The sequence below is a fragment of the Talpa occidentalis genome, unplaced genomic scaffold (genome assembly GCF_014898055.3).
Source record: "Talpa occidentalis isolate TD23 unplaced genomic scaffold, MPIMG_talOcc4v2.1 talOcc4.4, whole genome shotgun sequence".
Taxonomy (NCBI): Eukaryota; Metazoa; Chordata; class Mammalia; order Eulipotyphla; family Talpidae; genus Talpa; species Talpa occidentalis.
Window position 1 is genome coordinate 52,944,845 of NW_023604295.1, and position 13,614 is coordinate 52,958,458.

Here is a 13,614-nt window from a genome sequence, read left to right on the forward strand (position 1 = left end):
CAACAAAGCCAGATAACCAGGAAAGATGGTCACATTTTTATATTAAATCTTAGTTCACAGAGAATGCAAGATGTTATATAAAAAAAGCAAAAAACAATAAGCTGGTGATACATGCATATTGTTAGTTAAAAAAGATTTGTTACAAAAGGAAAAAGACTTTAACACATTCTTTAACCAGAAAATGGGGAAACTAAAAATAAGACTGTATCTGTAGGACAATTCTTTTTTTTTGAGCCAGACTGTAACAAATAGCTTTCAAAAGCTCTGGTTTGTACAATGTCAATTACTTGAAGCACACTACATCAAACTTTCCAATAAGTCCGTGCACTAACCTACTTCTGGACCACCTAACCACAGTAATAAGCATCTTATTTATTCAAGACAATTATTGAAACTGTTCTTCACTCTCCACTAAGCCTTATAAAAGAGGCTTAAAGGGAATGAATAAGTAGGAGCCTCCTAAAGTTTTTCTATCGTCACAGAGTGTGCTTATGCAGACCCAGCCTTCATGGAGGAGAAAAATCATGTTTGCACTTAGCTGATATGCATCACAATGCTCACACTTTTATCTATATCCTAAGTCTTAACAAAACACTGCTTCCATAGCACTCATGTTTCCTGCTAGGTCTGACCTTGTAATAAAAAACTGAAACAAAGGCCATGCAGCTGCCTGTGAATGAACAGCAGCTGTACCCACATTGCGTCTCTAGCGAATGTGCAACATTCTTCCCTAATGATCATTAGACTAAAAGTCCACCATTGTACAGTTTTAAAACTAATCATTTCTTAAAGATGACTTGACAATGACTTTTCACTGTTTGTTGGAAACAAAAACACCACACGGGGAGGTTGTCATACCTTTCCTGGACTTTCCTGCATTTAACAGAAGACACAAGACAAAGATTTCATTCATTCTAAAGCTTACAAAGGAATAGTTCACAAGTTGTACAAAAGTCAATAACCATTAAACTTTAAGATTTGAGTTCCTAGACTCTCTGTTTTAAATGCTGCTCCCAAAGATCCTTGTTTATGTGATTCACATTGTCAGTTCCATTAAAATAGTTCTGATCGAAGAAGGCCTCTACTTACACTGTCATCCTTGACGTATCCATTATGAATGAGCAGCAAAAAAATAGTTCATTTAAAGTTAATTATGTAAGTCAAGAAAAATGATAAGACCTATTAAGCTTGAGTTAATGAAAATGTGCCAGGTCTAATTTTTTCTAAATGATGGAATTTCACTTGCATTTGCTAGTTTATAATGAAGCCAACAAGTGCTAGAATTCTAAATGAAATCATGATTCATACTTCCTGGTCTGTGGGCCACCTGGATGGATCCAGTAGGAAATCCTGCCAATTGTAAATCTGCTGTGTCTGTAAGAACCTAGGTCTCCAGCCCTCCTCTTCTGGGGTGGGGGGAAACCAAGGAAGCAGGTTGGCCTCATAAGAAACATCACATCCCTTTGGGTCAACACACACACAATGATTCTGTTTCTTCAGAAGCTGTCTCAACAGCACCACATGAAACTTTTATTTAAAAGGAATGAACCCCACTTTAAAGCTGTGGCAGGGAGAGACAAAAGCTGCAGGCTTCCAGGGTGTACAAAGGATCTACTAAAAACAAGGAACTTGAAGAACAAAGGCACAAAGAGAGGCCAAAGAAAATGGAGTCTGCAGAGGGCATGTCCCTAGCAGAATTGGTTCAATTTAATTCTATGGATCTAGCACAGGGATTCCCATTATTTGAGGGGAAAGCAGAGGTCAGAAAACTAGAAAGCATCTCCTAAGTTTGAGCACATTCTCACATGAACTCTTAACAGAGTACAAAAACTATAGTGTTGTGGTCAATATAAATTTTGATGTCTTCAGCCAGTGGGGTAAATACATTTAAAAGATAGCTATAAATATTGCAGAAAAATATTTGAACAGAAGATTGACTCACAACTGAACAGTGATAAGGGACAAAATATAATCTCATTTATATTTATTATTATAAGTGATATTTTTAGTTTACTAAGAAATTAGGGTAAGGAAAATAGTCAGTGAAATGTATTTGACTTGAATGTTAATACTGTACATCTCTCATACATTAAAAACCACTCATGAATACTATAGCCTCTATTAATTTAGTCACTTCTAGAAATGCGTTGAAAACTTCCTTCAAATTAAATACATATGTATAATTGTGTATGCATATTATATGTAGACACCATAATTTACACACATACACACACACACACACATATACACACACATGCTTTCTTTTCTTTTCTTTTCTTTTTGCTAGGAAACGATTGCCAGAGAGGTCAGCAGTCAGAATTGAATCCAATCAGCCTGGAGGGAAGGGTTTCAATGCCACTAGTGCATGAATGCTTCAGAGGCCACCCCATTATATCCCCATTTACATCTGGGTGCACCTCCATCACTGCATTTGGCACCTTTTATTGCTATCATCTGTTATGCTATGCATCCTTCTTCTTCACTAGACCAGAAGCATTTCAAGTGCAAGGGTCATGCTGTATACGTACATTCTTAATACCCAGTACCACCTGCCCTCAAAAGTTAGGGCCAGTGTAAGCTGTTGACCTGAACTCTTGTGTTAACACAATAAATCTAATCCTCTTGATGAGCCATCCACCTCTGGAACTGTATCTCACAAAGACTATTTATTTGAGAGCCCCATTATGAATGCAGTAAATCAATACAAATAATTAAAACAAGCTAAGGGTTAAAGTTCACTTGAAACCCAACAATTCAACACAATAAAACCTCAAAGGTATCAGGTAGTCAAAGGTACCTCAAAAGGTATCAGGGAATTCTATCCGGGGTCACTAGTGCTTTATTTATTTATTTAGTTTTTATTAATTTTTTTTCTTACTCACTAGTATCTTATTTATTGTGTCAGCTCAGTGACTTTAATACAAGACTTTAGTGGTTCAACCACAAATTAGGTGCCTTAGTACTTAGTAAGGACTGGTGAAGTAGGACTTAGCAAGTAAGTCCAAGGACTTACTTAGTAGGTTTTTCTGACTTGAGCGTTCTATTGAATTGATGAAGCACATTGATTATGTATGTTTAAAATATACCAGCCATATGTATAGATAGGGAAAATGACCCTAGTACGACACACACACACACACACACACACACACACACAGCTCCGCAGAGGAGACACATTAAGAGTAAAATTGAGGACTCTGGTTGATTCCATCTAACAATCCCCATCCCTGCTCTCACTCCCTCTCCCTGAGAAATCTAATGCTTAATAGAAACAACATTTGATTCAAAAGGTACATACCTCTGAGCATTCGCCGAGATTCTGAGTCTTTGGTCATGGTTGCCAGCGAGGGAGGGAGCACGCTGCCACAGCTGTTGCTCTGTCCCAGGGGCAGGTGAGCCTGTGGGAACCAGGAAGAAATACATGGGGCAAACTGCAGGCCAAGTGGCCTGCTAAATCTCAGGACATGGCTGCACCCATTTCCAGAGTTCCTATCTAAGAGCAGAGGGTAGGGAAGGGAGGTTGTTGCATCCCATTTGGTGAAGCTAAAGGGTAAAAGTCAGTCACCCAACTTACTCCATGGCAACCTCAACATCCCAGAAACTCTTCCAGTTGCGGTAATCCAAACTTAAATACAGATGAAAACACCTTCGAGAACAAGTGAAAGCTCTTCATGCATAAGGAATTGGCAGATTTGGGGACAAGAGCACAGGCGCATCATGCACAAGAACACACAAGATCTACACTTGTCATAGTGCATCACCCTCCATCTACCCCATCAACCTACCCATCTACTCCATCAATCTAGTAGCCTGAAAAGTGAAGAAACCTATTAACTACCCCAGTGGTTTTAATACTTTTTGTTTAACTAGCAAGATCCTTTCTGTAAAATCTGCTAGAAATACCAGTTTATGAAATAGACTAAAAACAAAATTACTCTGATTAAGGGTAAGAGACAGGCCCCAAAGTATGGCTCATTCAAAACCTCTTTGCCTACCCCCTCTTCTCATCGTGACCCCTTGGGCAGGTCTGCAGAGCATGAGTGACGCATCTGAGCATGTGGATTCACATTCCAGCTTCACTCTGACCGGCTGTGTGCACTTGGTCAGTCATGTAGCTTCTACATACCTCACTTTATCCATCCATACTAATAATAATTAAAATCTAATAATTAATAATTATTATTAATTAAATATTAATAATAATTAATAATAATTAAAATCTCCATTGTATAGTGCTGTGGGGTTTTAAAATAAGACAATCCACAAATAAGATTTAGCCTCATGTGAAGCTCAGAGAAATTACTCAATAAACGTGTTGTTATTATGTCTGGAATTCTGACCTTATTTTCTCCAATTTCCTGGTCTGGGATACAGCCAGGGGAGTCCATCACATAAGTAGATGCCACTTATGTGTGGTGGCAGGAAATACCACAGGTCAGTTCCTCAGTCCCAAAGTGTACATTCAAAATATTCTTGAATTGGCTAGCATGTGCCCGCCAATCTAATGGTTCATTGCTTAGACTTTTCTTTAAGGAATTTGCATCAGTCAAACAAGGACAAGAAGACTCACTGAATGTGAAGCCCGTGGGTCTCCACATGGCCTACCTTTGGGGTGGTGCTTCTCCCCATGGTAGCACTGCTGAAATGTGGGGATATGGAAGATGTGGTTTTCTTTCGAGGCAAAGTGTCACTCAGATAGAGGCCTTCTTTATGCTGTTTTTTCCTTTCTTCCAGACTTCTAAAGTGCTTTAAATGCAAATGTAAAGCAGAACAGCAAAACTTGACTAACTGAAACAGGTCACTGAAGAAATTCAGAAGTACGCATTTACCGAGAAGTTTGTCATTTTAACACAGAATATATATCTTTAAATGATTTAACTTATATTTTTGCTCACTGAGAGTCTTGGGCTAGCATTTGACAAGATTTGTAGTCACTGGAAGAATTTATTGCTGAACCTAGAAAAATTGATTTAATTCCACCTTTCACTCTCATAGTTAGTGCCTGCTGCCTTGGGGCTAAGGATAACTTACAAAGTATTATGATGGTCGCCATGTGGATGGCAAGGCAGTCAGTGGACAGAGCAAGCAGGCAGTGTCTCCCCTGTCTGTCTGCACAGTTCTGTGTGGTGGCACAGATCCCAGTGTGAGGAGAACAAGAAAAGGGAGAAGGAAAAAGATGAAGAGAAAAAGCGAGTAAGGAAGGGAAGTTGATTTAAAGTTGGAATATATTTTAATCACATAAACACATTTCGAATCCACAGAAAGTTCATACAAGGCATCCTTCCATGGTGCTCTTCTATTATAAAGAAAGAGCTTAACCAAGGAGCCACTATAGTAATTCCTTACAGTCAAAAATCCTACTGACCTTTTTCTTCCAGATTCCTAAGGCAGAATTTTTGCCACTGTGAAATTTATCCAAATTTCACTTGGGTTCCCTCAAAAATGTCTTAATAAAATTATTCCCTAATTAAAGGGATTTTGTTTGATAACTTTTATTTTTATTTTTTTTATTTTATTTTTTTTTTTTTTGATGTCTCGTTATTTCCTTTTATTTCCTTCTTGGATTCTAATTCTTTTTTTTTTTTTTTTTTTTTTTAAATATTAAATTTTATTTTTATATTCCCCCATACAATTGCAAACGCCCCATTCTGACCCCAATCCTTCCCCTCCCGCCCCCCACCCCCCAAAAAGTGTCTCTGGTTCATAGTTTTTTTGTTGATTTTGATTTTCACTTTCTTATATTCATTTTCCTGGTCCCTTATTTAAGTTTTCTAGATTCCTGCTATGAGTGAGACCATCCGGTATTTTTCTTTTTCTTTTTGGCTTATTTCGCTGAGCATGATCCCTTCCAGTGCCATCCATGTTGCTGCAAATTGCATGTGTTTATCTTTTTTGAATGCTGAGTAATATTCCATGGTATATATGTACCACATCTTCTTGATCCAGTCATCTATTTTTGGGCATTTGGGTTGTTTCCAAAGCTTAGCTATTGTAAACAGTGCTGCTATAAACATAGGAGTGCAGGTGCTCTTTGGAATTGATGTTTCTGTGTCCTTTGGGTAAATACCTAGGAGTGGAATTGCTGGATCATATGGAAGCTCTATGTTTAGTAGGTCCAGAAATCTCCACACAGCTCTCCATAGTGGTTGGACCAGTTTGCACTCCCACCAACAGTGCACAAGAGTTCCTTTTTCTCCACATCCTCGCCAACATTTGTTGTTGCTAGTTTTTTTAATATGTGCCATTCTCACTGGTGTGAGATGGTATCTCATGGTAGTTTTGATGTAAACTCAGACTTTTGACATGCAAAAAATTAATGCAAAATTGAATTTGTGTTTATTATCAATCTTCAAATATGCCCATCCTGAAAAATATCTGCATTTTAGCTTTATGGTTATCTTTTTATATTAGCTAGTATTGATTAACCTAGAAGTAGCGAGGAGATGTAGTCCTTTAACAGGGGACCTTCCAGAAATGCAAGGGCTGCACATAGCAGACCAGAGTTTTCCTAACTTGGCAATCTCATGGCTATGACTCCTTAGGGTTTTCTGGGGCCAAATTCACACAGGAATTGATTACAGTTAAAAGGTGTCTCAAAATAGACTTTTAAAAAATACCTAAGCTAAATATGCACTGAGTGTACTAAAAGGAGGACATTAGTTATTTAAAAATCTAGTCCAACAAAACTGTTGTTCAATGAACCAAATGCACTTCTTGTGGATGAGCTATTTACCCACACCGAGCCTCAGTTCTCTAAATATCACCATGGAGAGAATTCTCATCTCAAAGGATTATTAGAAGGATAAAATGAGATATTTGTTAAATGTTTGGCAACTTTTGACAGAGAGCAAGGGAACACTATCTATTATGGTTTCAGTGATGTGTAAAACTTACTTTGCATTTATAAAGCAACTTTTATACCATGTATTTTATGGGAGTTATTGTTATTTTGAAAAAAGAGCAGATAATTCACAGTATTTTGGCTGGCTGGGAACTGGGGCGTGAGGATGTGAAATAAACTCAAACATATCAAAAGCCCAGGGAGAACTATAAAGATCTTAAAAACTTTATAATAAACCCAACACCCTTAAGGACATATAAAATGTCCTTTAAAAGCAAACCCCCCTTCTTCCCTCCCCGCTGCCCATGTTCAAAAAAACCCTCAAAGGAGTATGTATGCACTTTGTATTTTGAAAAAAAACACCTTTGGAAAAGTTGAAGACAATACTCCACATAAATAACTGCCTTTGGCTCTAAACCAGTTCCTAATTACCTGTTGCTCTTGCTGCTGCTGCCTTCTGTGTTTCTTAGCTGGTAGAGGAGGAGGCGTGTCATTTAAAAGGAAGGGATGGACAGATGGAGTCAGGACTTCAGGCCAAGGGGCTGATGGAGTTTGAGTGACAGGATGAGGAGAAAAGGTAGAAGGAAGAATAAATCCAGAACAGAGAGGTGATCTCTGCTTTAGAGGAGAAAGAAAGTATATATGTGGCCACATGAAAAGAGAGCATAAGACAAAGAAATGAAATAAATAATCTGATTATTTTGTTTTCTTCTATTTTAAGAAGTCACAAATGATGGGCAGTATCTTTCAATTGGACTCAAAAAATCTCAACAGCATGCAACTTGGATGAGCGAAGGTATTTTAATTTACTGTTATGAGCCCCTACCTAAATGTTTTTAAAAGGCATAATACAATTTTTAAAAAATCCATAAGGCAAAAAATAATAGAAAACACAATCAAATTGGAAAGGTGACTCCAACTAATAATTTTAGAAAGGTTTTCGGCCTCTATGAAAATGAGATGGGGTTAGAGCTAAGGTAAGAGTTTATTTTTTGAAACGAACTACCCCGAGTACTCTCTCTGGACCATGTACTTCATGAGTAATATAATTAGTAGACAGTACCTCCAAATTGCTTTGATTTTCAAACTCAGCATCACTCTGGTCAACCACCAACCCTCTGTCACAACACGTGCCTTCATTTTCAGTTAACCATGGGTTAATCTCCGACATGAGGAAAGCAGTGAATGAATGAAATGTCATGCCAACACACCTCTTTATTTTGTGGCTGGCTCATCAGCACAGCTGTGGCAGGCCCAGTGGCAACAGCGTCAGCATCAGCAGGGAACTGAGTGGAAGGGGATAGATTCGTGGAATTGCCACATGGCTCATTAATTTCATTTACACTGATATAGCCCTAAAAGGAGGAATTCAGAAATTAAACATGAAGAAAGCAAAAGCAGAGGCATGCGAGAGTATTAATGCTCCCAGTACAATGGAGTTAGCTTAGAGTGGTTCAGCCAGGTATGTGTGGTGTTATCGAATGTCTCAGTAAGGAAATCATCAGCAATCAAAATGGATTTATGGTGCTTAATCTTGAAAAAGGACATTCTAAACATTAAAAATAATTTTTCTCTGGTGAAATCAAGATGATTATAGCGTAAGTAACCCAACACTTTCCATTTCAAACTATCCAGAGGCATCAGTATTCCTCTGTTGACTGGAAGAGGTTGTCACTCCATAACATTTAAAATAAACACACACATACAAATCCAAGCTGTAAAATTGACAATGCAATCATTCCTCCCTAACTCAGAGCCTTTCCACAAATCTTTATTTTTACATTTTCCACTCTTCTGTTTCCTGACAAATTAGAGTGAGTAACAGTGGCTGAGGTTATTGGTTTTTGCACTGACATTTATAAAGCTGCAATTTACTTGTAATGGAATCTGGCTCTTAGGCATCTCAACTGAATGAAAAGAAAAAGAACATGGGTCCTTAACAGCTTAATGGGTACACACACACACACTCACACAGCCTTCAAAATATATCCCATTCCAGCTACTTCCCTCTGTCTCAGCCACTGTTCTTATCCAAGCCACCAGCATCTTAACATGACTCAGAAATCTGGCCCCTGCCCACCTGGCTGACATTATCTTATTCTAGTACATTCCATTCATAACCACCCTCTGTTCACTTAACCTGCCTGTTAGGCGTTCTAAACAATGGAGAAAAACCATGAAATTGAACGACCTAATAAAGCTCTTGTAGAACTATTTCACAAAGTTCTTCCAAGGTACATATTAGTCACACCTATTATCGTGATGAGCATTTTATTTGACATACCTACACACATGAAATACTTTCTGCTGTCTTTTTAAAAGGAGTTTATAGAGGGTTTTGTGTTATTATATAATTTTTAAAGCTTTTTCTTTAGCTTTTTTAGAAAAAAAATATAACTTTTCTTTCCTAGTTAGGGTGATGGGATCTGGGAAAAGATGGTTATTTATGATAAATATGTGCATAGTTCAGTGTAACCATGAGTTTCCAATTTAGGAAGAAAAATAGCAGAATCAAATAATACTGGGGAAAAAGTAGCAAGAAAGAAAATGCATGATTCTCTCAAATATTCAGAGACATTTTCATATTTTATAAGATTTAGGAGAAAAAAAGGTAGAAGTGAGAAATGAGATGGTAGAAAGAAGAGAATTTAAGATTAATCTTTCTGAATCTTAAAGTTTTTGAAGCTCTAAATGCCACTGACAAGTACACACACACACACACACACACACACACACACACACACACACACTGCAGTAGCTATAAAAATAATCCCTGAAATCCTAAATCCTCCAAACATAAATGAAAGGCAGGAAAACCATCAAAGCTTTGAGTGCTTGCATAAGTCATCTGAGTTAATTTTTTTCCTATTCAGCTAATCACATAAAACTGAGGTACAGCTCCTGATTCTTAAGGTGGTATATGGATAAATAAAATCATAGCTTACCTCTTTTAGAGTATTGGGGTTGACAGGAAACCCTTTCCCTCCAGAGAGACTGGAGTATTTCTTTTCCAAATTACAAAGATTCTCCTTTTCCTGAAAGAACACAAAGTCTATTAAGCTTAGTTAACCTTGGATTTCCATGCTGACCAATGATATTGAGTATTTTTTAAGTGACTTATTGAATCTTCCGATATGCTTGCTATTTATATAGAGATCATTTGCCTGTTTTTTAAAAAATACATTTATTAGGTGTTTATTATTTTTGAGTTATAGGAGCTTCTTATACACTAGAATCAAGTCCTTTGTCATTTATTTTTAAGAATTTTTGGTTTACCCCAAAGCCATGAAGGTGCACTGGTACTACTATGTTTTCTTCTAGAAAACATAGCATTTGATTTTTACATCCATGTCTAAGATCTGTTTTGTATTAACCTGTATGTATGGTGTGAGGACAGATAATGATGAGGTTCTCAGTTTTCTGCATTGCCAGTTTATATAGCACATTTAAGAAAGACATTCCTTTCTCTACTGATTAGTCTTGGAAAGTTTCTTAAAAATCAACAGATGGGGGCCTCCCCGGTGGCACAGCGGTTGAGCGCTGGGTTGCGAAGCTGCCCACAGCCTCTGCAGCACCGGTTTGATCCCCGGCTGCCTGGCGAGGGTCCCACATGGCGCACAGACCTCTCCTGCCTTCCGCTGCTCCCCTCAGCAGTGTATTTTGTCAGTCTGCCTGTTCTGCTCCCCACTCTGGCTCTGGTGAATTCTCTCACCCTCCTGCGCTTCTGACTGTACTCAGTGCTTGTATAAATAAATAAGTAAATAAATAAATAAATAAATAAATAAATAAATCTAAAAAAAAAAGTTAAAAAAAATCAACAGATGGTACATGTGTGGACCTATTTCTGGACTCTGTTCAGTTCCATTGATCTATATGTCTTTTATATGCTAGGATCACCCCCATTTTAAGTGTCCTAGCTTTCTAGTAAACTTTGAAACCATACAACACAAACCCTCCAACTTTGTTTGTACTGTTCAAACTTGTTTTAGCTCTTCTGTTCTCTTCATATTTTCATATATGAATACTTCATATGAATACTGAAGTAATGAATACTGTTCCTAAAGGAAATATACAGCTGGGTTCCTGTGAGATTCTGGTCACAATAGTTTCATCAACTGACTAATACATAATTTTGTTTTATATGTGTTTCTGCTTAAAGCTATCTTTGGTAACATCTTATTATATTTTATATCTGATTCATTAACACTGAACTCACAGCCATCAGCATTACAATTCACATCTGAATGAAGCTTATATAATGCTTGGCTTTCTCCAAAAAGCACACCACAGCCTTCCTGCCCTTTAGCAATAGTGGACAATACATTAGCACTGTGCTTGGAGACCATTTTAAACAACAGAATCATTAACGAAAAGCACAAAATATGAAAATATGGGACTGAACGGTCCACAAAATATGGGACTGAATGGTCCATTTGTTTATAGCATGAGAGCTGAAAGAAGGCAGAGCATTGCCTTGTCCAGCCTGAGCTGGAAAGGAGCATGTCAAGCAAATGAACAATGAACATTTTGACAGCTCTGGGCACATTCATGAATGACTGCATGACTATTGATCTGGGGGTTACCAATAAAGTATAGTGAGTAGGCAAATTCACAAATAAATAATGAAGATCAACTGTAAATTTTACTATCAATTTGTCAATTCTTGAAAAAAGTCTTGTAATTTTTTTTTAAAGGAAGTCTTTTTTTTTTAAAGATTTATTTTTATTTATTTATACAAGCACTGGGTACAGTCAGAAGCGCGGGAGGGTGAGAGAATTCACCAGAGCCAGAGCGGGGAGCAGAGCAGGCAGAAGGACCGAAGTACACTGCTGAGGGGAGCAGCGGGTGGCAGGAGAGGTCTGCGCGCCATGTGGGACCCTCACCCGGTGGCCGGGGAGCAGCTGGGGATCGAACCAGCGCTGCAGAGGCTGCGGGCAGCTTCGCAACCCAGCGCTCAACCGCTGCGCCACCGGGGAGGCCCAGTCTTGCAATTTTTATTGGTAATGCAATGTATCTATAGACAAAACTGGGGAAATTAATATCTTCATGCTTTTTGACCAAAATTTTTACAGTGGGATATTTTATTTATTTGTAATGAGGAAATGGTATTTCTGTGATTATGCTTACCCATGTACAAAAATCTAATAGAGTTTTTTCCTTTTGGGGCTACAATTTCAGAAGTTACTACATATTACACTATCTAATTTAAGCTGTGCCTTTGAATATTGTGGGCAAAGTGTAACATAGTGGTGGCAAGGCTAATGGCACCAGAGTTCATCTGCAGAGTGGTGGACAGAGATGGAAAATACAACCATCTGGAGATTTCTAGGTGCTGAAGAAGGAGGAGGAAGAGAGCTATCAGATCTGTGTGGGCTCCAGAGGCACCATGAGTTGACTCTTAATACTACATAAAAAACTAATTTCTTCTCTCCTCAACCTAAAAATGCTCATATAGGAATACTGCAGATATATTTCCTCTCAATTAGGGGGGGATCATGGTATAGTCTCAAGCTTGAATGCATCATTTTAGATTTGGTCCTTTTCCTGCACCCCTTTTTTGGGTCCACTTCATATTTTCATGATCCCAAGTGAATATTCCTAGATAGTAAATTGCATGCAAGCCTCCGTCCTGAGACTACTCCTATCAACTTCAACTTTTGATGCTTTATTGCTGAAATTAGAACCAGAACTATATCAAAAAATTAGGTTACAGGTTGAGTAAAGGAATGTCCAATATATACAGCCACTTTAGGTGCTGGGCAGATGAGGACATAGTTCCCTTTGGTGAGGATAACCTTTTCTCTCATGTGACATGTCTACCTAGACAATTAAGCCAAACTAAATCCAATGTGGCATTTGTCAGGAAAACCAACATACAGAAAACTGGAGCCCAAAACACCAGAGCAGCTGAGCCAAAATATTTGACAGCAGTAAAAAGAGCCAAATGTATTTTACTTATTTGATGAAAAACATAATTTTTAAAAGAATAAAGTCAGAAAGCCCTCAGAGTTGTCATAGTTTGGATTTTCACACGATGGAAGAAACATCCTTGTTTATTTTCTGAATTACAGTAATTATTCACAGAGTATCAAGAGTTTATTTATATGCAGGATTAAATAACAATGTATATAAAGTGTGTTTTAAAATTATAATTCACTATTAAAAGACACTTGCACTGAAAAAGCAACTTTTTCCAAGTTGGAACCTGTGTTTTATGTTACCAGTGCTGAAAAGAAAATACTTACTCTTTGCAACATCATTATTAAATTATTCTTTTCTTTCACAAAATGATCTTGTTCTCTTTGTGCCTGCTGGACAATGTGATTGGCTTGTTTTTTCAAAGCAGAAATTTTTTCCTGGAGGGAAAGAAAGGTGGTCATAGAAAGATGTACTTAGACATTCAAAGTTTGCCAATCTGCTCTGGAAAAGGAAAGAAAGATGTTTACAAGTGGAAGGCAGTTTCTTTGACCTGCTACCCTTTGGGCTTTTCTTAATCTAAGGCCAATACAGTTCAAGTGATTTTAAATCTATTTGAAGAACCCAGAAGTCAACAGGAAATCTTGTTTTAGACAATAACTGAATTCTTGACTTCATCTTGGGAGACGCCTCATGGAAAAAACAATGGAATTTCTTATTTTAATGGAGAGCTTAAGAGTTCACCATCTCCATTTCCCTTCCCTCAACTTTGTTGGTTTAGTACAGAACACTGGGTATGATTCTAAATTCTGGAATAAGCACCGAGTTCTGGGCTGCACATTTGGATGCTAGGGGTT

General features: G+C 37.8%; 1 protein-coding gene across 4 annotated transcripts in view; it reads right to left on the reverse strand.

Moving 5' to 3' along the window:
• The window catches only part of PHLDB2 (pleckstrin homology like domain family B member 2), a 103,084-nt gene that overhangs the window by 18,215 nt on the left and 71,255 nt on the right, over positions 1-13,614 (reverse strand). For all 4 annotated transcript variants that reach the window (XM_054700604.1, XM_037525576.2, XM_054700605.1 and 1 more), the window contains 5 exons: positions 13,087-13,197; positions 9,787-9,876; positions 8,053-8,196; positions 4,606-4,746; positions 3,299-3,398 (listed from right to left, as the gene is read on the reverse strand). In XM_054700604.1, the coding sequence (XP_054556579.1) occupies positions 3,299-3,398; positions 4,606-4,746; positions 8,053-8,196; positions 9,787-9,876; positions 13,087-13,197 (586 nt within the window). The remainder of the gene's footprint in view (positions 1-3,298; positions 3,399-4,605; positions 4,747-8,052; positions 8,197-9,786; positions 9,877-13,086; positions 13,198-13,614) is intronic.